Source organism: Psammomys obesus, unplaced genomic scaffold (assembly GCF_907164565.1).
Source record: "Psammomys obesus unplaced genomic scaffold, mPsaObe1.curated_primary_1811, whole genome shotgun sequence".
Lineage (NCBI taxonomy): Eukaryota > Metazoa > Chordata > Mammalia > Rodentia > Muridae > Psammomys > Psammomys obesus.
The window spans coordinates 5,895,379-5,916,768 of NW_026596440.1; the positions used below are offsets into that span (position 1 = coordinate 5,895,379).

The window sequence follows — 21,390 nt, forward strand, 5'->3', positions numbered from 1 at the left end:
ATGGGGAAGCTGGTACCACAGTTACCTCCCAGACACACATTATGCAAACAGCCCACAGAGGGGACCCTGCAGAGAAGGGCTTCTTTACGAGGATCCTCTCACTCCGGAAGCTGGCTGCCCTGACAGCACTTTCTTCCACCCCTCCAGCAGACCAGAGCTGGCAGGGTCCTCAGGCCTAGGTCCCCTGTCTGGTATCCCAGGAGCACAAGCAAAGAAACCTATGAGACACATATGGATGAAGCTAAGGAGCTGCTGCAGGTGTGACTATAAATACACCTGAAGAGATAAAGATGATGTTAGCAAAGGAAAACAAGAACAGGAAATGATATGATATGCAGAATGAAAATATTATGTATAAAATGTGCTAATGCACACACAGTGAATATGAACTTGCTGTGAAGATGAGCAGCAAGCTCTTGTGCATCGAGCAAGACAACTGTACAAAGAAAATAGAAATATTGGGTGAGTGGGACAGTGACAGTCCTTGAATAATGCCAACTCCTAAAAATAAAATAAGGAACCAGGAATGAAGGCATAAAACTTCTAGAATTGAACATGACAGAGGGCACAAGCAGGGGAAATAAGATAAAAGATGCATCATAGTGAGATTCAAGGAGGTCAAAGGCAAAGGAAAATGTTCCAAAGCTTTCAGATAGCAAGAGCAGCAGGTGGAGGCCTTGGGCCACCAGCCACCACACCCAGAAGACGAGACAATGAAACCTGAGAGGGAAGGTTTCACACCATAAATCCTGCATCTCCCTAAAGGGCGACCAAATGTAACATATAACAGCAGTCTCTGGTTTGCTTTGCGACCCTGGAAGATTTCATATAAAGACGCACAGTGGTAACATCCTGAAGAAGCCTTCTGGAGAGGGGCAGATCTAGGCAAAAGGGGGAGACAAGAAGATGACGAAAGGTTCTGGTTGGTTTCACAGTGATCCTGGGGTACCCTGGAGAGCTACTACAGAAAGCCTGGGAAGAACAACAGAACACTACCCACATATGAAGGCTTAGCAGTAAAGGAGTGTCAGAGGAGACACTAGAGAGAACTAGACTTCTCCAGTTGAGTGTAGAGAGAAGCAAACACAGATACTATCCCAACCTAAAGAATCAACTGCAGTATAGTCACCCCTAAGACTAAAGCTCACTTAGGGAAGAGGGTCTCTTGGTAGACTGTCTGCAAGAAGCTACCTTTGAAAAAGATATACAGGAACGACAGAAAGACACTCTGTAAAGTGAGGAATCAAAATAAACCTGAGGCATAATTTTAGTATCTGATAGATAAAACCAAATGTCAAATGTACAAGACCTCAGAAGATATGTGGAACCCAAAGTTTCCAGCAAAGCTGAGTAACCACCACTGAGCTGGACTTGACAGTCTCCTGCCCTGCAGAGAATGGCTTTGTGCTCCCCTCGTGTCCTTGTATCTAACTCATTATGTGGACACATCACAGACAGCTGCTGACTCCTTCAGTCCCAGTCAGTCACTGTGTCACTGAGATGCCAGGTTTGCCCAGTGCCAGGCACAGCACTCTTCCTGCCTGGCCTCCCAAATGTCCTCAGTACAATTGAAGAACAACATAGACCTCCCGGCAGACACAGGCACAGCAGACTCAGAACCCTTCAGTGCCCTGGCAACCCCTCTGCCCGGAGTGAGCAAATGACTGCCCACTTCATTTTCTAGTCACGTATCCTTTCACTAATTGTGCTAAGTTTGAGTGTGTCCACCAAGAATCAAGTTAAATGTAATCCCGCTTTGTGGCGTTGAGGTGGGGCCAGGTGGAGCTAATGGGAGGGGACAGTGGACCATGAAATCTTGTATCTCCGTGGTGGGTCAACCTCTCATCCTCCCATAATGATACCTTGAACCTCCTCAGATATCTGCAGTTTCCATCAGCAATAGGCATCCTGTCTATTCCAACATTTTTAGGTACCTCTATCTCCTGGGTGTGCTGCCTACTGACAACCTCAATGTCTCTGCCTCTGGTGAGACAGTAGGATCTAGGTCCCATACCTGTCTCTTCTGTGCCCTGGATCTAATGGAGAAATCCTCTGGTGAATTTCTGAACAACATCATGGAGAGAGTAACCTAGAAGTCCAGAATGTCTGGAAATGCCCTTCTTCCCTGGGAGAGAGAGTAGCATTGTGTGTTTTCCCCTATTCTGTTGGTGCCTTTCCTTAATCATAAGACCATTGCACTAAACCATATGGCAATGATGAAGAAACAAGTCTAAAAGAAATATCATATTTCTAGTCAGGCCCAGGAAAACAAGGAGGCAGGAAGTAGAAGGACCTCGCAGAAGGAGGCTGCAGGAGATGGGAGCCTTCAGCCTCTGCGTATGAACTGTACTAACCAAGGTCACTTGCAAGCTACATGTGAGGCACGTGGGAAAAGGAGAGGGATGATTGAGAGATAGATGTGGCAGGAACCATATTAGGACCCATTTCGTGCTGTGGGAGGTAGATCCATGTAGCACAAATCCAAACAGCTGACTAAATGAAGGACCTGGCTGTGCTAATTGTTGCTAATGCAAACTAAATTAAAAAAAAAATACTCAGCATTTCCTTGAGAGTCTCATGGACCAAGAGTCCCACAGCACATGCAAACCTATCCAGGATACAGCCTGGTCAGGTTGTATTAAAAACACATCCTTCCTATTCAGCATACTACTGAATACACTAAGAACTAAAATTTGGTACTTGAAGACAATAAAATAATAATTCTCAAATGCTTCAAATGGTATAATTGTCAGATAAAGATTCTGAAAGAGAAACTATCGCTATACCACACAGGGTAAAGGTGAACACTAGGGGAGGGGGAATTAAAATTAAAAGAAAAATATATCTTGTAAAAATGAATTAAGTGAGAATGTTGAAACTGAGAAAATATAGAACATAAATATTTCACTGAATGAGCTTAACAGCCTATGTAGACGACAGAGAAAAGAATTTAAAAAGCTAAAGACAATTCAATACAAATCATCTAATCCTAGAGTGAAAAATGTCGGGGAAAACAAATGTACAGATTCTCAGGACCAATGGAGCAATAAAAAAAAGGTTAATAGCTGTAAAGCTGTTTCAATTTAATCTATGAAATAGAAGACAGAGAAATAATCTCATACAACTTAAAAAATGCTTTAAAATATCCAAATTCGGTGAAACAAATAAATGTACTAGTTCAAGAAGATCAGTGAAAGAAAAACAGACAATCCCTAAGATCCAAGCCCAGAAACATCATTACTGAAGATCAAAATGAAGAAATTAAGTCTTAAATGTAAAGCATTCCAGAGCTGTTGAAAAAAATAAAAAGGTTGGGAAGAAGCCTAACAGGGGATGTCCAGATTACTCAAAAGCAAATGTGGCACGATTTTTGTTAATCCAGAGTTCAAAACAAAACAAAACAAAACACAATTAAAAGCCAATTGCTGTGCTATGAATCTTTGGAAAGCTTTAAAGCTTGACTGACAGTTCGCCAAATGATGAGAAGAAGGAATGAAAGACAGGGTAGAATGGATATTTTTTTAAAAAAAGAAAGACTGAAACTGTCCTAGGAGTGGGAAGTTATCTCCCCAACGTATGCTGTATGCATTTATTCCTTGCAGGAATCTATAACTTCGCCTAACCTGAGGCTCCCTCATCAGAGGCAGGTATGGCTAAGGAGCAAGCAGTGGCCAGTTGCACTGACCCAGAGCTTGTCAGATATGAGAATTATGATCCAACACAGCAGGTAACCGTTGAGTCCTGCTTCTGTCTGGACTCTGCCGGGCTTAACAGTGGGAACCAGCCCAACTGAGGACATGTGGAGTAGGCCATGAGATACGTGCCTGCCTACAGTAGTGCGCCAATATGAGAAAGTCGGGCGCTCTACAAAGAATAACTGGATTATGGAGAGCTAAACACAGCAGTGCCTCCTGTCCATGCTGGGGCACCCAATACTGCTCTTTGGTTGAGACAGGGTCTCATGGAACTTATGACCTCACCTGAGACTGGCCTTGAGCTCTGTATCCTCCTGGCTCAGCTTCCTAAATTCTGGGATTAAAATCATGAATACAGCTTGCATTCTTCTTTTTTAATAAAAAAAAAAAACTTATGAACTTATAAGAAAAATTTATGCACTTATAAAAAAAGTGAAAATAAAAAACCCACACCAAAATTAAGTCTCTACATTTCAATGAACTTATATGCAGTTAGAATAACCATTTTATGGAAATTTAATCTTAAATGATAAAATCTTTTTATGTTGTATTAAGGCTTTCTTTCTCCCCCTCTCTTCCTCTCTTGCTCTCTCTCTCTGCCTGTATTTTATTTTTTTTTCTTTCTTGTTTTCTCTTTCTTTCTTCCTCTCTTTCTCTCTTTCTTTTCTGAGATGTGGGATCCCAACATCATTTGGCATTTACTTGTAATGGATGATGGTGGACCTCCAAAGATCCTCTCCAACTGTGGCTCCATTTGCCCACCAACCATGAACCTCCACGTCCCTCACACACAATATTCTAATTTCTCTGCTCATCCAGATTCTACACATCTTTCACCAAGGAATACCCAGAAAGTCTTTCTGATTCTCCCCTTCCTAAATCTATCTGACCACAGTGCAACAAAACTTAAAATAAGCAGCAAACAAACCTCCAGTAAATATACAAACTGTTGGAGATCAAACAACTCACTACTGAATAATGAATGGGTCAAAGAAGAAATCAAGAAATAAATTAAAAATGTTCTAGAACTAAATGAAAATGTAACACCACAAAACCTCTGGGAAACATTGAAATCAGTTCTTCAGGGGAAACTTATAGCTCTAATGCCTCCAGTAAAAAAAAATAAATAAAATAAAAAATCAGAAAAGATACAAATGTTATAATGATGCAACCAAATATTTGTAAAAAACAAACCAATTCCAAACTCACTAGATGGCAAGAAATAATAAAAGTCAGAGCTGGAATTAATGGAAGCAGAAACAAAGAAAACAATACAAAAAATCAACAATTCTAAGAGCTGTTTTTTTGTTGTTTTTTTTTTAATAAACAGGATTAACAGACCCTTGGTCCAATTAACCAAAGAAAGAAAGAGAGGATCCAAATTAACAGAATCAACAATAAATAGGGAAACATTACAAAACACCCCAAAGAAATTCATAATATTAGAAGAGAATATTTTTGAAACCTATGCTCTATTAAGTTGGAAAATCTAAAAGAAATGGATAAACTTCTAGATTCAGCCAAATCACCAAAATTAAACCAAGAAGAAATCTACACTTAAACAGAACTATAATAAATGAGGTAATTGAATAAAAAGTCTTCCAACTAAAAGGGGTCCAAAGCTAGATGGATTCACAGAATTATTTGGATTTTAAAGAAGACCTACAACCAACACTTCTTAAATAAATCAAGACAGAAATATAAAGAGCACTCCCAAATTTCAAGAATGCAGTATTATTCTAATATCAAAATCAGGTAAAGATACAACAAAAAATAAAAAACTACAGACCAATATCTTTGATGAAAATAGATTTAATTTTATTCAATAAAATACTTGCAAACTGAACATACATCAGAAATATAGTCCAAAATGATCAACTGTATTTATCTTGGCCATACAGGATTGTCCAACATATGCAAATCAATAAATATAATAAATCAGAATAAATGTACTTAAAGACAAAAATCACATGATCCTATCAATAGAGGCAAAAAAAACCTTTGACAAAAGCCTATATGCATTCATGATAAAAGAATAAAACTAGACCCATATTATTTACCTTGGATAAAAACCTAAGTTCAAATGAATCAAATATCTCAATGTGAAACCTGAAATATTGAAACTGCTAAAAGAAAACAGACAGTACCCTAAGGATATTGGTATAGGAAAGAACTTTCTGAATGGGAATGCAATTGAGACCAACAATTGACAAGCAGGACTTTATAAAGCTAAAAAGCTTCTGCACAGCTGAAGAAACACTCACTTGAGTGAGCAGGAAACCCACAGAATAAAAAGGAACTTTTGCTAGCTATACATTTGATGAAGAATTATTAACCCCAATATATAAAGAACTAAAAGCAAAGAGAGTTTTTTTAAAGACTCAGTCAAAAAAAAAATGAGCTTGGAACCTGAACAGGGAATTCTCAAAAGGGAAAAGAAAGAAACAGCTAAGAAATAGCTTTTAAAATGCTCGTTATCAGAATGGCAAAGATGAACAAAACAGCGATAAGTTCTGGAGAGGATGTGGGAAAAAGGAAATTGTAATTCACTGTTGGTGGGATTGCAAACTGGTACAACTACTTTGTAACTCAGCATGGAGAACCCTCAGAAAACTAAAAATATATTTACCATGTGAGCCAACTGTATCACTCTTTGGCATATGCCCAAAGAACTAGACATCCTACTGCACGGACACTTGTTCAGCCATCTTCACAGCAGCTCTATCCACTATGGCTAGGAAATGCAAACAATGCGAATGGCATTCGACTGCTGAATGGATAGTGAAAATGTGACCCATATACTTACAGAATACCACTCAGCTTTAAAGAAAAATGAACTCATGAAATTTGCAGGTAAACAGATATAACTAAAAATTATCATACTGAGTGAGGTAATCCTGACTCGGAGAGACAAACATTAAATTTCTCTCTCATGTGTGGCTCTTAGCTTCCAATCTTCAGATATGACTACATAACCTAGAGGAACTGAACACCATGAAATTAAATAAGGATCATAGCTGTGTGGAAAACAGAGAGGGGGATAGCAGGGTACACATAATTTGAAAGGAGAAAGGAGAAAAACAGGGGAAGGAGACTTTTATGTAGGGAAGCAAGGAGGTAAATACTGAAGAAGGATGAAGGAGCTAAAATTACAGCAAGGATATCTGAAAAGTCATAAAGAATCATATTATTATCTGCCTAAAATTGTGTAGTATATATATGCACATCTATATAAGTCTGTATATGCATACAAACATAGTTTAATATTTCCCATCTAGGCTGACAATGCTTTCTCCAAAAGCCATAGACTAACAAAAACCTTAACACCAGGTGTCTTAGTTAGGGTTATTATTGCTGTTATGAAACACCATGACAAATGCAACTTGTAGAGGAAAATGGCTATTTCACTCAAGTTCCATATAACAGTTCGTTATCAAAGGCAGTGTGGGCAGGAACTCAGCAAGTCAGGAACATGCAGGTAGGAGCTGATGGAGAAGCCAAGGAGGAATACTGCTTACTGCTTATCAGGCTTTGCTCAGCCTGCTTTCACATATAATCCAGAACCACCAGCTCAGGGATGGCACTAGCCACAGTAGGTTCAGCCTTTCTCCATCAATCACAAATTAAGAAAATGCCTTAAGGCCTGACTACAACCAATTTTATGGAGGCATTTCTTAATCGAGGTCCCCTCCTCGCAGATGACTTTAGCTTGTGCCAAGTTGACATAAAACAATCCAGCACACCAGGAATGTGAAATCCTCTTTTGAGTTGTTGGTCAGAGTTATTCAAGAGACTCCCTAAATATTATAGACTATTGTTATTGTCCTTAGTTACCTCCCATAGGTTAAAGTTAAGTCCCTATTGCTAAAGACACCATGGACTTTGGACACAGGACCTGGAGGCTCAGATCTGGTTCTGACCTTGAAAGCTTCCTTCGTGTGGACTAGCTTTCATGGTTCCAGAAGGTGTCATACAAGTTTCCAAAGGAAGAAAGCAATCAAGAGTCCTACCTAGCTGTGTTGCCTATGAACTAAATCAATGACCGGCATGGCACAACATCCCTAAGAGTGTACTAGTGGCAAGGATAAGTTTGTGGTAACCAACAGTTCCCTAAAGACTTGTTCAACAAGAGGGAAATCTTGCCTGGTACTGGTACTGGGATTAGTGAAGTCCTGGGTCTTAGAGGAGGACATACAACTGCCACTTTACTAATCCAGCATAATTCTTAACTACATTCTAAATACTTACCACAGATAAGGGTAGCTCTCATCCCTCAAGAAACCTCTCCTTGAAAAATATGGAGCTAATTACAGAAAGCCACAACCAAGCAAAATAAAGAGAAAAGTGATCATTTGCTGCCTAGCCCCAACTTATGCATCTACAACACAACTTCTGCACCCAAAGTTCAGTGAATATTGTGGAAGAGGGGGCAGAAGGACTGTAAGAGCCAGGGAACAGGAAGTTTGTTGGGAGGTTGCATCTCCTAGAATGTCAGAGAAGCTGCACCCATGAAGTCTCATGGTTTAGCATGGCTGCCTAAACAAGACCTGAACAATGATAACACCAATAGACATGCTAACGTGGAAGGGAGAAATATCACAGGACCTCGACCCTAGGCGAAGGGCTGTAGGCAACTAATGAATACTCAGTGTGGAAGTCCTCTCCAGGCAAGGTTATTGATATTGTGTGGACTACCTTGAAATCATATTCAAACAAGTAAAATATGTACTGAGCATGTTGTTATATATATTTAGGAATATCTATCTACTATCTATCTATCTATCTATCTATCTATCTATCTATCTATCTATCTATCACCTATTTATGGATCTATCTAGGGAATAACAAAGAAACAGAGGCCATGAATTTGAGAGTTAGGAGACAGATACATAGGAAAGGTTGGGGGAAGGGTAAATTATGTAATTATATTTTAATTCCAAAAATATTTTAAAGGTCTAATGTTAATCCTTTGTAAAGTAGACCCAGCAATACATAAGTGTGATTTATGCTGGTAATGCAAAGTTGTTTCAACAGTTGAAAACCAATATAAGTCAAAGTAGCAACAGAGTAAAGACAAGAAAAACATTATCTTAACAGGTACAGAAAAACCACTTTAATTTTAACTTTTATTCATAAGAACTTACAGGGAAAAAAAGCATGGGAGAGAAATTTTTAATCTAACATCAAGCATCTACAAAACTCAATGTGTCAAACAGAAAAACTAAGCTGGCATCATGATTGATTTGAGGATGACTGAAATTTCCCCTAACACAAGGAACAAGGTAAACATGTCCCTTCCACCAGTCTCATTCCACACAGTGCTGGGAGTCTAAAAATGTACCATGTCAGGAAGAAAGTAGGAAGCTTGAAAAAGTAAACACAGTTTTGGGGCTGGCAACGTTAACAATGCTTACTACTCTTGGGGTTCCCAGTGGCCATGCAGGCAGCTCACAGCTTGAGGGGATCCAACACTCTTGTCTGGCCTCCATGGGCACCTGTAATCATGTGCACACACCCTTGCCCACACACATACACATAACTAAAACTATAAAATAAGCCTTTTAACGTGTATTATCTCTGTCCTCATACAATATAATCAACAAAAAATGGAATCCCATGAAATCTATGAATAAGCTCCCAGAACTACTTAGCTAATGTTTTAGTCATATGATACAAAGTAAACCTAGAAACCAGACTGTATTTTACCAACAACAACAAAAATTAAAGTTTAAAAAGGCCAGATAGAAAGAACAAAAAACACTGGCTACTTAAGTGTAAGTTTAACATAGACAAGATCTGTGAGATGAACATGATAAAACTCTGTTGGAAATGATTAAAGACCTAAATAAACAGACATGCATCCTCTTCAAGATGCCATCACACCCACCAGAATAGCTAAGATCAAAACCTCAAGTGACAACACATGCTGAAGAGGATTTGGAGAAAGGAGAATCCTCCTCCATTGCTAGTGGGAATGTAAACTTGTACAACCACTTTGGAAATCAATCTGGCACTTTCTCAGAAAATTAGGAATGGTGCTACTTCAAGATCCAGCTATACCCCTCCTAGGCATATATCCAAAATATGCTTAAGTACACAACAAGGACATTTGCCCAAGCATGTTCTTAGCAACTTTATTCATAATAACCAGAACCTGGAAACAACCTGTGCCCTCAACTGAAGAATGGATATAGAAATTGTGGTACATTTACACAATGGAATACTACTCAGCAATTAAAAACAAGGAAATCATGAAATTTGCAGGCAAATGGATGGAACTAGAAAAGATCATCCTGGGTGAGGTATCCCAGAAGCAGAAATACACAGATGGTATATATTCACGTATAAGTGGATTTTAGACATATAATATAGGACAAACATAGTAAAATCTGTACACCTAAAGAAGTTAAGCAAGAAGATGGACCCTGGGTAAGATGTTCAATCCTAATTTAGAAAGGCAAATGTGATGGACATTGGAAGAAGGAGAAAACAGGGTACAGGGCAGGAGCCTACCACAGAGGGCCTCTGAATTAGTCTACCCAGCAGGGTATTAAAGCAGATGCTGAGACTCATAGCCAAACTTTGGGCAGAGTCCAGGGAATCTTATGAAATAGGGGGAAGATAGAAAGACCTGGAGGGGACAGGAGTTCCACAAGGAGAGCAACAGAATCAAAAAAACCGGGCACTGATACTTCAACCAAGGACTGTGCGTGGAGATAACCTAGAACCCCTGCACAGATGTAGCCCATGGCAGCTCAGTCTCCAAATGGGCTCCCTAGTAAGGGAAACAGGACTGTCTCTGATATGAACTCAGTGACTGGCTCTCTGATCACCTCCCCCTGAGGGAGGAGCAGCCTTACCAGGCCACAGAGGAAGACAATGCAGCCAGTCCTGATGAGACCTGATAGGCTAGGTCATATAGAAGGGGAGGAGGACCTCCCCTATCAGTGGACTGGGGAGGGACATAGGAGAAGAGGAGGGAGGAAGGGTAGGATTGGGAGGGGAAGAGGGAGGGAGCCACAGCTGGGATACAAAGTGAATAAACTGTAATTAATAAATTTAAAATTAACAAAATTCTATTAGTTTATTTACTTTAAATTTTGATGGTGCCCCTCCCTCCCTAACTCCAAGTTGCCCCCCCATATTCCTCCTTCCCCCTTCGCCCTTCTCCTCTCCCTTTTACCACCAGAAAAATGGAGCCCCCTACCATGTATTAACCTTCCCCAGCCAGGGGAGGAGAAGAGGGAGGGAGGGCAGGATTTGGAGGCGGTGAGGGAGGGGACTACAGCTGGGATACAAAGTGTATAATTGTAACAAATAAAAAAAAGAAAAGGAAAGAAAAAATAATTGCCATCAAAAGCCTAATGGAAAAACTTTTAAAGGTTTTTTATTTTTATTTGATGTGTACAAGTATTTGCCTGAGTATGTGTGTATTGAGTGCAAGAAGGACCCACAGAAGCCCAGAACATGGAACCTATCCCCTGTAACTTCAATGGTTTTAAGATGCCATGTGCACGCTGAGAAAAACACATCCTCTGCAATGAAGCAAGTGCTCTTAATCACTGGGGCGTCTTTCCAGCCCATAGTGGGAATTTTTGAATTTTTTCATTTATTACAATTTATTCACTTTGTATCCCAGCTGTAGCTCCTCCCAACCCTGCCCTCCTTCCTCTTCTCCTCCCATGTCCCTTCCCCAGTCCACTGATAGGGGAGGATCTCCTCCCCTTCCCTCTGACCCTAGCCTATCAAGTCTCATCAGGACTGTCTGCATTGTCTTCCTCTGTGGGCTAGTAGGGCTGCTTCCTTCAGGGGGAGGTGATCAAAGAGCCAGCCCCTGAGTTCATATAGAGACAGCCTCTGTTCCCCTTACTAGGATATCCACTTGGAGACTGAGCTGCCATGGGCTACATCTGTGCAGGGGTTCTAGGTTATCGCCATGTGTGGTCCTTGGTTGGAGTATCAGTCTTAGAAAAGACCAAATGGGCCCAGATTTTTTATTCTATTGCTCTCCTTGTGGGAATTTTTATAGACATTAATAAGATCATTCTAAAATATACGTGGAAAGAAACTGAAATAGGCAAGATAATTTTGTAAAAGATTTATTTATGCATTTTATGTATATGGGAGTTTTGTCTGCATGTATGTCTGCACATCAGAAGAGGGCATTGGATCCCACAAAACTATAGATTATAGATGATTGTTAGCTGCCAAATGAGTGCTGGGAATTGAACTCAGGATCTTGGAAGAACACTCAGTGCTCTTAACCACTGAGCCAGTTTTCCAACCCTGGCAATACAGTTTTGAAAGAAAATGCAATTGGAAGATTCCTATCATCTGGTATCCAGAACAGTTTTACTTCTGCTGGAGTTAGGAAGTGTGGTAGTGTGGATATGCCAGGCAAAATTTGGAGAATTCAGGATGAAAAACTTACAAAACCTTGAAGAATGGATCAGTAAGATGGCTTAGTAGGTAAACGTGTTTGCCACCAAACTTGGCAACCTGAGTTTGATACCTAGGATTCACATGGTAGAAGAAAAAATGGACTCCCTCAAGTTGTCATTTCACTTCCCCAAGCATGCCCTGGCACACACACACACACACACACACACACACACACACGCACAAACATACACACACAGACACACCATGCATAAATAAATGTAAAAATAATTTAAAACCTTGGAGGAACTATAAAAGGCAAATATTTGTGACCTTAGGATAAAGAGTTTCTACATGTAACACCAAAATCTCTTTTATGCGGCTTTTAAGATTTACTTATTTATTTATGTAGTATTCCGCCTGCATGTGCAGGCTGCAAGAGGACATCAGATCTCATTATAGATGGTTGTGAGCCATCAGGTGGTTGCTGAGAATTGAACTCAGGACCTTGGGAAGAACAACCAGTGTTCTTAATCTCTGAGCCATCTCTCCAGCCCCGACACCAAAATCTTGACCAAAAAAAAAAAAAAAAAGAAAGAAAGAAAGAAAGAAAAATTGATAAACAACTTTATTAAAAATCAAGCACTTCCACTCTGTACATCACCCTGTCAAGAGAATAAAAAAATAAAATAAAATAAAAAAACAAGCCACAGACTAGGAGAGAACTTTCATAAATTTCACATGTGACAAAGGACATGTGTCCAGAACGTGTAACGAATCTAGACTAAATAGTAAGAAGGCAAAAACTGTGGCTGTGTATGTGCAAAGAACTCAAAAAGTTTAGTAAATATGATACACAGGCACAGAAAAGAGATGCTTAGCACCCTTCATCGAGAGTTCAAACCATGAGATTCCAGCACACACTCACCAAAATGACTTCAAGTGAGAAAGATAAAACCAGGGCAAACCCCAGGACATGAAGCAGTGGGAACCCTCTGAAACCAACTTTAGCCTTGTAGTTTAAATTTTTTGCCCTGGAAATGAAAGAAAGACACACACACACACACACACATATCATATCTAGTTCCAGACAAAGCATGGTCTGAAGACATAGAGGGGATTTGGAGGTGCTGGGGGAGGAGTAGAGGCAGGTGATGAGGTGTCAGGGTTTGGAGTGGGATTTGGGTAAAGGTGTGGAGCCTCAAAGGGAGGTTTGCAGAGGGAAGTGCAGATGGAAGGTAAGACAGGAGGTGTAGAGGAACGGGTACTCTGGTTAGGACTTGGGTCAGACAACCTAAGTGTCCTGGATGCTATACATACAGTCTGTGTATTACAATTAAGTACAAAAGTTGAAGGGGGATGTTTGAGTCTTGGTTTTTTTAATAAATCTTAATTTTGATATTTAAGGGGGGATGCCAGCCATCTTTTTCTAAGAATAAAATTCAAACCAGGATGCACATTAAAGTGCATTAAAGCTCCACTTTTACTAGCAGTAATAGAAAGCAATATTAAAAAAAAAGTAATAGTACTTAAGAATGTGGTTTCTAGCACTTAATGGTAAGTGACAAAGTTGTACATATTTCTTCAACTAAAGGATAGTGTTCCCCAAAGAGAGATTTCAGTTCTATTGGGGCCCACCCACCCTGAGCCACAAATTGCTGAAACCAGATCTCAGGCTATTCTGAGCCAGCATAACTGCTTCTATGTGTGGGCTCCTTAGAGTATGCAACTCCTGTGTATTTTTTCTAAATTTTTTATGATTCATTTTTATGTGCATTGGTGTTTCGCTTATACGTATGTCCGTGTGAGGATGTCACACCTCCTGGAACTAGAGGTACAGACAGTTGTGAGCTGCCATGTGGGTTCTCAGAATTGAACCAGGGTCCTCTAGAAGAACAGCCAGTGCTCTAACCTCTGAGCCATTGCTTCAGCCCATCCTGGGTACTCTTTTAAGGGTAGAATTTATAAATTCATCAAATCTAAACTCTTTATCAGAGTTAACAGAACTCAGAGATGCTGTCTCACTCAAGCCCCAGCCCCCCCCCCCTTAGGCACCCCTGGTGCTCCCAGAACTACTGGATGCTGTGGGAAATGCAGAGTATACCATGTCTCAAAGTTGCTCGTGGCTAAGGTAGACCCAGAGGACTGTTCTTCAACTATAGTTCACATGGACTGGCTAAGAAGGGTGGAGTTAGAAGAGCATAAAAGGCAAGGAAAGCCAACAAAAAGGCCATCTCAGCCATTAGGCAGGATGCAGACACCCACTGGGAAGGCAGGTAAGTCCAAGCCAACCTTCTGAGGATGGAACCAGGCACCTGGCTATCCATTATTCTCTTCTTCCTGTACATGTGCATGTGGTTGAAATTTTAAGAGGTAAGAGGGTGTGGCTTCACCCTGAAAGGTTCTGTGCCCTCTATGAGTCCTCAATATTTCCAGTCTCTCTTTTACAGAAGGCGCAGACAGAGATGGTGTCTCAAATCTGACTGATGAGGAACGGAGAGCTAGCCCTTTCCTGCAGCCATTCAGTAGTGAAAAGTGGGGAAATACCAGGGCCTACCATCTATACAGCCAAAAGATGCTCACCCAGGGCCGGGCCCGGCGATGATGGGGACAAAGGAATACAACCCTGCCCTACGTCATATTCCTACTAATTCCGCTCTTCTTGTTCCAGGCCTCAGCCCTCACAGACTGTTCAGTTGTGATCATCTTCTGGGATGTCAGAGACCAAGCCTGAACATCTCAAAGAAATCCTGGCACCAAAGAATCTTGGGGTTCACCTCAGATGTGAAAATGTCATGAGACATTTTGGTGTCTTTCAGCCTCTTCTCAGGAAACATACACACCAAACAAACAAACAAACAGCATGACTGTGTGGGGTTGCAGTGACATGTGCGCTTACCTCCAGCAACAACCGTCCTTCCTGCACAGGGCACTCTCTGTGTGGATGGTCTTCTGCTGACAGGGATGGAGCTGGCCAGACACATGTCTCTCTCAAGGCTGTGAGGGAAGAGCGAACAGATAAGCAGAGCCCAGGCCTGGCAGTGGCTCTCAAGTCACGTTTCTTGTGTTTCCCTGACTTTTACCCCCTTGTTCCTGCTATATGTCCTACTTGGGCTGTGTTCTCTGTGGAATATTCAGGGTTGTCATGATGTCCTAGAAAATTGTATGATTGGCAGGAGGAGCCAGTTGAAGTCCCAGGCCAGCATAGAGGAGTGACCTACGGTAGAAATGTGCCCAAACTCATGTACTACCCTGCCTCATCTTGAAAACTGCTCTTGATTCTCCCATATACCCAGTCTTGAGGCAAAACATGGCTTCCTACCAGGTTTCCTCCAGGAACAAGGATCCAATACCAGTGGATCCCAACAGTGCTCATGGGTGGTTATCCTTTGAAAGGAAGCCCGTCATCTGCTTCCAGCCAAGCCAAAGGCCCTGAGTCCACCCATCTCCCATATTATCATCTTCCCTGAAAGGAGCAGGCCAAACGCCCTCATCTGGAAGTAAACGAAATCCCCTGAGGATGCTCACCAAAAACAAAAAACCTCCTAAGCCTATGAAGATACCCACCTCACTGGTACTCCTATTGAAGTCTGTTTTGATGGCTTTGGGATGCAAAGCTCAAGGTTCTCTTACTAAGCTGAATTCTAGTCTGTGGCAAGCTGACCCCACCTTTACTATCCAGGAGACCCAAGCCCAGCCCAGACAAAAAGTCCCATTGTTGAGGACCACGGCACTTTTGTTTGTTTGTTTTATGGTTGTTTGAGGCAGGGTTTCTCTGTGTAGCCGTGGCTGTCCTGGAACTTGCTCTGTAGACCAGGCTGACCTCGAACTCTCAGAGATCTGCCTCTCAATTGCTGGGATTAAAGGGTGGCATGTGCCGCCATCACCTGACGATCATAGCATTCTTAAAAGTACTCTCATTGCCTGTTGACAGTTCACCTCATGCTGAAAAGAATGGGTTTGCTGAGCTGAGCTTATTCTTCAGAAATAAAAGTAATATTTGAATCAAAGTTCCATTATTTTTGTGTCATGTCGCTTGCCCTTGGCAATCCCTGATGCCCAGGAGTGTTTGGCAAATCCTTGTCTAGGATCTGAACCTTATTGTGACTCCACACCTCCCTTTCTGAGTGGTTCCTGCCAGTCTACCGTCAGCTGGTCCCACGAAACTGAACTCCCCCTTTTCTGGAGCTCCCGGCATCTCCAGAGCTTTGAGGCATCCTTGGAACGTGATAGTTTTCAGGCTCCCAGGCAACTCTACAACTCTGGGATCCAGATAATGTTTAACACCCTGCCCCACCCTCGGACAGATCCACACTTGGCCCTCAGAGTTAGCCTTTCTAGGTTCACCCAAAGCTGTTGTTTCTGCTGGCTTGCAGCTCCATTGCTCAGGAAGTACATGGAATCTTCAGACAGTCCTGCCCACACGCAGGCGTTTTTGCAAGGATAAAGGGCCCTGTGCAACAGGCCACCCTCCACAGGGGAGCCCAGGGGGCTCTGACCCCAAGGGCAGTGACATGACATTTGGTACCTGGTCTCTTTCTCTTCCTTTCTCAAAAGCCACCATTTCTCACCCTTGTCTCACCCAACTAGTGAGACTGGGTTTTGCTTTCACGGGCAGTAAGTGAAGAGGTACCATTTTGCTAGTCAGAGCTCAGACCCTTCCTGGGAAATTTGAGCACCTAACCCTAACCCTAACCCTAACCCGAACCCGAACCCTAACCCTAACCCTAACCCTAACCCTCTAGGGCAGCGGTGCTCAGCTGTCCTAACGCTGCAACCCTTCAGTACAGTTCCTCATGTCGTGGTGGTCCCCCAACCATAAAAATAATCTTTGTTGCTACCTCATAACTGTAAGTTTGCTGCTATTATGAATCATAATGTAAATTTTTAGGGGTATAGAGGTTTGCCAGATGAGAGGTCACTAACCACAGGTTGAGAAACGCAACCAAGGGGCGGAGCCAGACTCCTTGACGCCTCCCCACCAGGCCTCCTTCACCAGTTATCTCCCCAGTCTGGGCCTCCTTCACAGAAAGCATTGAGCGGCCTCAGAGGGGTCCAGTTTATCCGTTCCCTCTTAGGGATCTGCTCTGCTTCCCCTGTGAAGATAGGGAACTGAGAGACTAGCAGCCACGCGGAGGCGCTAGAGCCCTTGCAGGGCATCCCATACCTCTGCACAAAGTGCCTTGGAAACTGCAAGCGTGAAATGAGCTGCTGTCCTCCTGCTTGGGGATGAGGGGTGGGTGAGGAGGAGAACAGGACAGCAAAAGATTCTGCCTGTGTGGGCCCCCTAGAAACCAAGGCACTAGCCGGGTGGATTCCCAGCGGATGGCTTCCGGATGGCGGAGGAGCAATGTTCCCAGCACCGCAGAGATCGCACAGGGTTTCCAGAGGACTTAAGCTAGGATAGCTGAGGGGTCAGTACGCCTCAGCCACTGAGGTGGAGGTTTGAGGGAAACTAAACCACTTGAGCACAACCCAGATTTGGAGCAAATCCACAGCATCTCCCTGCTCCAAGCCCTTAAACACAGCTCCGCCTCTGAGCGCGGCTAGGTCCAGCCTAGGCTGAGCTCCTGGGACTCCGCCACCCCCATCGCGTGCCTGGCGCCTCCGGCTTCCTCCTGCGGCCACAGGCGTCACGCGATGGCTGCGATCGCGTGCGAGCGAAAGGGGCCCCACCCGGTAGGCGCGGGGGTAGATTGGTTGGGGGCCTCGACCCGATGGAAAGGGATAGAGGTGTGGCCGGAGCCTGGGGTGGGACCGAGATGGGAGGGGGTTGGATTGTTGCACCTCTAGGTGGTGTCCTGTAACTCCAGCCTGCGATGTCAGTTAAGAGTTGTGTAGGCCACTGGGGGCCCACAAAGCGGAGCTAGAGGGCAAATGTGTAAGGGCCAACAAAGGAGTGCGGTGAACCCACCCGACTTTCTTTATGTCCCCCACCCACCCTCACCCCGATCCTGGGCCTTCCCCTCCCCAGCCGGCTTCTAGAGCAGTGAACAGGAAACTTAACTCTCCAAGGTATCAACCACTACAAGTTTCTATCAGCTCTGCTGAGGCCACTGACAAGAAGAGGGACCTGCTGGGGCTGCTCACTCGGAAGTTAGCTGGATTCCTGTGCCCACCTCGACCTAAATCCACGGTTTCCTGGCAGCCCAGTCCTTCCCTCACAACTTTAGGTGCAGGCAGAGCGGTAGGATTCTTCGCCAGGAAACTCAGTCACTTTTAAGAGTCACTTTTCGAGGAGTCCCCAGTTGGTCACAATAAACTGGAACCAACGAATCTTTCACTTCTCTTATTTCCTGCAACCCTGAAGTAGTTTATTTGGAACAGCAAGAATTTGAAGAGTTACCATGGAGACAGCTGAAATTGCTACACACAGCAATGCAAGGAGTGCAGGCTACCCTGAACACCCAACTTCCTAGAAGTAGGACCCCATCTGTGGGTGCTAGGCACACAAATTCTGAACTGACTGCTGGGGGCCAGTTCAGGCAGATGTTCTCTGCTGAGGAGGAACAAGAAGCCTGAACCATCGCTGCTCCTGGGTGGTGCTGTACTGCCTGAAAATGCCTTTCCCTCAGCCCCGTGATGCCAGTTCCCACTCAGGTTAATGTGTCTAACCAGTGGGCCGGCCTTTCTTATAGTTACTTTCTCCCTGGACCTGCTGTGGTCAGAAACGAAGCCTGAGCAAGCCAGGGCTAACCAAGCCAACTGGAGCAGAGATGTTCCAGAATTTTGGCTAAAGTTTCCTGAGTGTTTACAAGGCTAAGTAAAGTTTATTTTAGATTGTCAATAGATAGAGATGTCGGTCCCAGGCAGAGCAGGACAGAAGGGTACGAAAAAGAATAGGAAAGAAAAAGCAAAAAGGGAGAGAAAGAAGAGGAAGGGTTAGGGGAGACCCCACCACTCAGGACTCACCCAGGCTCTCCTGGCACCAAGCTAGACTATGCTCCTGGACAGTTGTAATCTCTTATGCATTCCCTGAGCAAGAAAGAGGCTTGACTGGAATCTGAGTAAGCAAACCGGCCTTAGAGTCCCAGAACAACAGCTGGGAAGAACAGGCCTCCATCAAGACTCAGTCTACAGCACCACAGTCCACTGTGAACAGAGGCCCAAGTAAACAGCAGGGCGGAAATCGAGTGGACAGACTTAGGATGACACATTGTCCAAGTCCTGTGCTAAGGTCATGCTATGCTCTAACTACTTATTATTTAAAAATATCTTTTCACTGCTCAGTCCCTCAGACAAGAAACAACATAGGAATATGAATCAACACCCAAACATGGCATTGAAAAACCGGATCACAGTCCAAGTTGTATATTACAGCAACTTGCTGCCTTTGATATTTAAGATCCAAGTTTTTCAAAATACATTGAAGATTTCACACTTCCAAACAGCTCATACAGAAGCATGAAAAATGCACTTCCTCCGAGCCAGTGAGGACTGGTCAAAAGGCAGCCATGTCCCCATCTCTTCCTAACTACTTGCTGAGGGTGCTCACCTCTTCCCACAGCTCTATGGTAACTACAGCCACACACATCTTTTAAAGAAGAAACACCAGCCTTGCCTTCAAACACCTGTCATTACAGAAGATGAAACCCAAACTCGCTCTTTTGGGAAGGAAGACCATGATTTGGGCACAATGCCCAATTTCCTGAGTTAAAGCCACCAGTGTAGCAAAACTGGATATTCTTAGGAAGTTTATCAAGAAATGTTTAAGCAAACAAGAGCAAGAGATGGTTCTCCAGTGTTGGTGAGGGCTCAAGAAGCATTTTGTAAAACAAAACAAAAAACTTTTAAAATAAAATATTTTAAAGTCAAAGATGTACTAAATAAATCCATGATACTCAGGTGTGAATATCAGCTTGAGTAAGGCACCCTCTGAGACTCACTAAATTCCCACAGCCCACAGCTAAGTACTGTCCTGACAGCTCAGACTGGGTGCCCCACTCAGAGGTCAGAAAGAGTGTATAATCCACTTGTAAACAATGAGCTGATAGGAGGATGAAAGCTCAGAAGTATAGCACGTGGATATCCATAAGTTCAATTCTCAGCAACACACACACCACAAACATTCATACATCTATAGTAACTTGTCAGCAAACCCATACATAACAGCAGCATGGAACTGGCCTACCTGCCTGACAATCATCTGAATCCTCAGCTTCTTCACATAAATAGATTATACATCATTATAGGTAACTAGCTCCTATCAGGGTTTTGCTATGATTGAGATCAATAGAAACAGATTGACTTTAGTGAAACGCCCTGGTATCTTAATGTCAAATACATAGGTCCTTGCAAAAGATATACCCGTTGCTCCCTGTTGCTGCCTTCCTCTTCAGCATCTGTCATTACCTATCCCTGACTTTATACAGCAGAGACTGAGATAGCGTATGCAAGCCAATCATAAGGAGAAACACTGAGCAGGGAGCCAGAGAAATTCTACTGGGGCTTGAGGATGGGGGGTGATGTCAAAAATGTGGTCAGGTAAACCATCTGAGGGAATGGCCTTTGAGTTAAAATCTGGAGGAAGCAATCCCAAGATGGCTATAAAGAGGGGCCTAAGTGTACACCTTAATCATAAGGAAGAACCAGAACCTCACATCGACATCTGCATTTCCAGGAGAATGGCTGGGAGGTGTGAGCCTTTCAGAGACAGAAAACTTGTAGGTGGCAATGAGAATGGAAAGAAGCACATGGTCATGACCCCACTCCCTGGGAAGGAGAGAGTGAACAGAGTCCCTGTTGACTGAAATACCCTGGATACCAGTAACATTGGCTATACAGAGCTCACAATTGCCATATATTCCAGATCAGACATAGGCCATAATCTGGCTTCATGGACTGCCCCTGTCTTCCCAACCTTGGAACCTAGGCTGCTTTAGTGACATGCCATCTTGAGAACAGACTCTTTCAGAGACAGACCCCTGCATTTAACTATCTCAAGGACCCACAGATAATCCACCATCCTAGCATAGAAAACTGTAGCTTCATCAGCCCAACTAGGCCAACTTGCAATGCACTGTGGGGAGGGGGCAGCATCTTGTCCCAAGCAGTGTTCTATTTGGGTATAAACATGTTGTTTTGGTCCCAGGTGTGGGATGTGGGGCTGATCCAGACAGTCCGACAGCAGCAGACTATTTGCCTCATGCGGGTTCTGAGAGGAGCTCTTTGCCAGCTGAAGATAGTTTGAATCTGAGGTCTGTGGAGAAATAATAAATGCCAGAGCCCAGTGGAGATCCGAGAAAGAACCATGCTGCTCCTGCTTCACCCTTGCTTCTTCTAATTGCTGTTGTGAGACAAGAAGATGAAGATCGCC

The 21,390-nt window shown here is 43.1% G+C and overlaps 1 protein-coding gene across 1 annotated transcript in view; it reads right to left on the reverse strand.

Annotated features, from left to right (window-relative positions):
• Ahrr (aryl hydrocarbon receptor repressor) overlaps window positions 1–21,390 on the reverse strand; it is a 74,898-nt gene that overhangs the window by 26,994 nt on the left and 26,514 nt on the right. Inside the window, exon 4 of the mRNA XM_055598038.1 lies at window positions 14,974–15,071. Within this exon, the coding sequence (XP_055454013.1) occupies window positions 14,974–15,071 (98 nt within the window). The remainder of the gene's footprint in view (window positions 1–14,973; window positions 15,072–21,390) is intronic.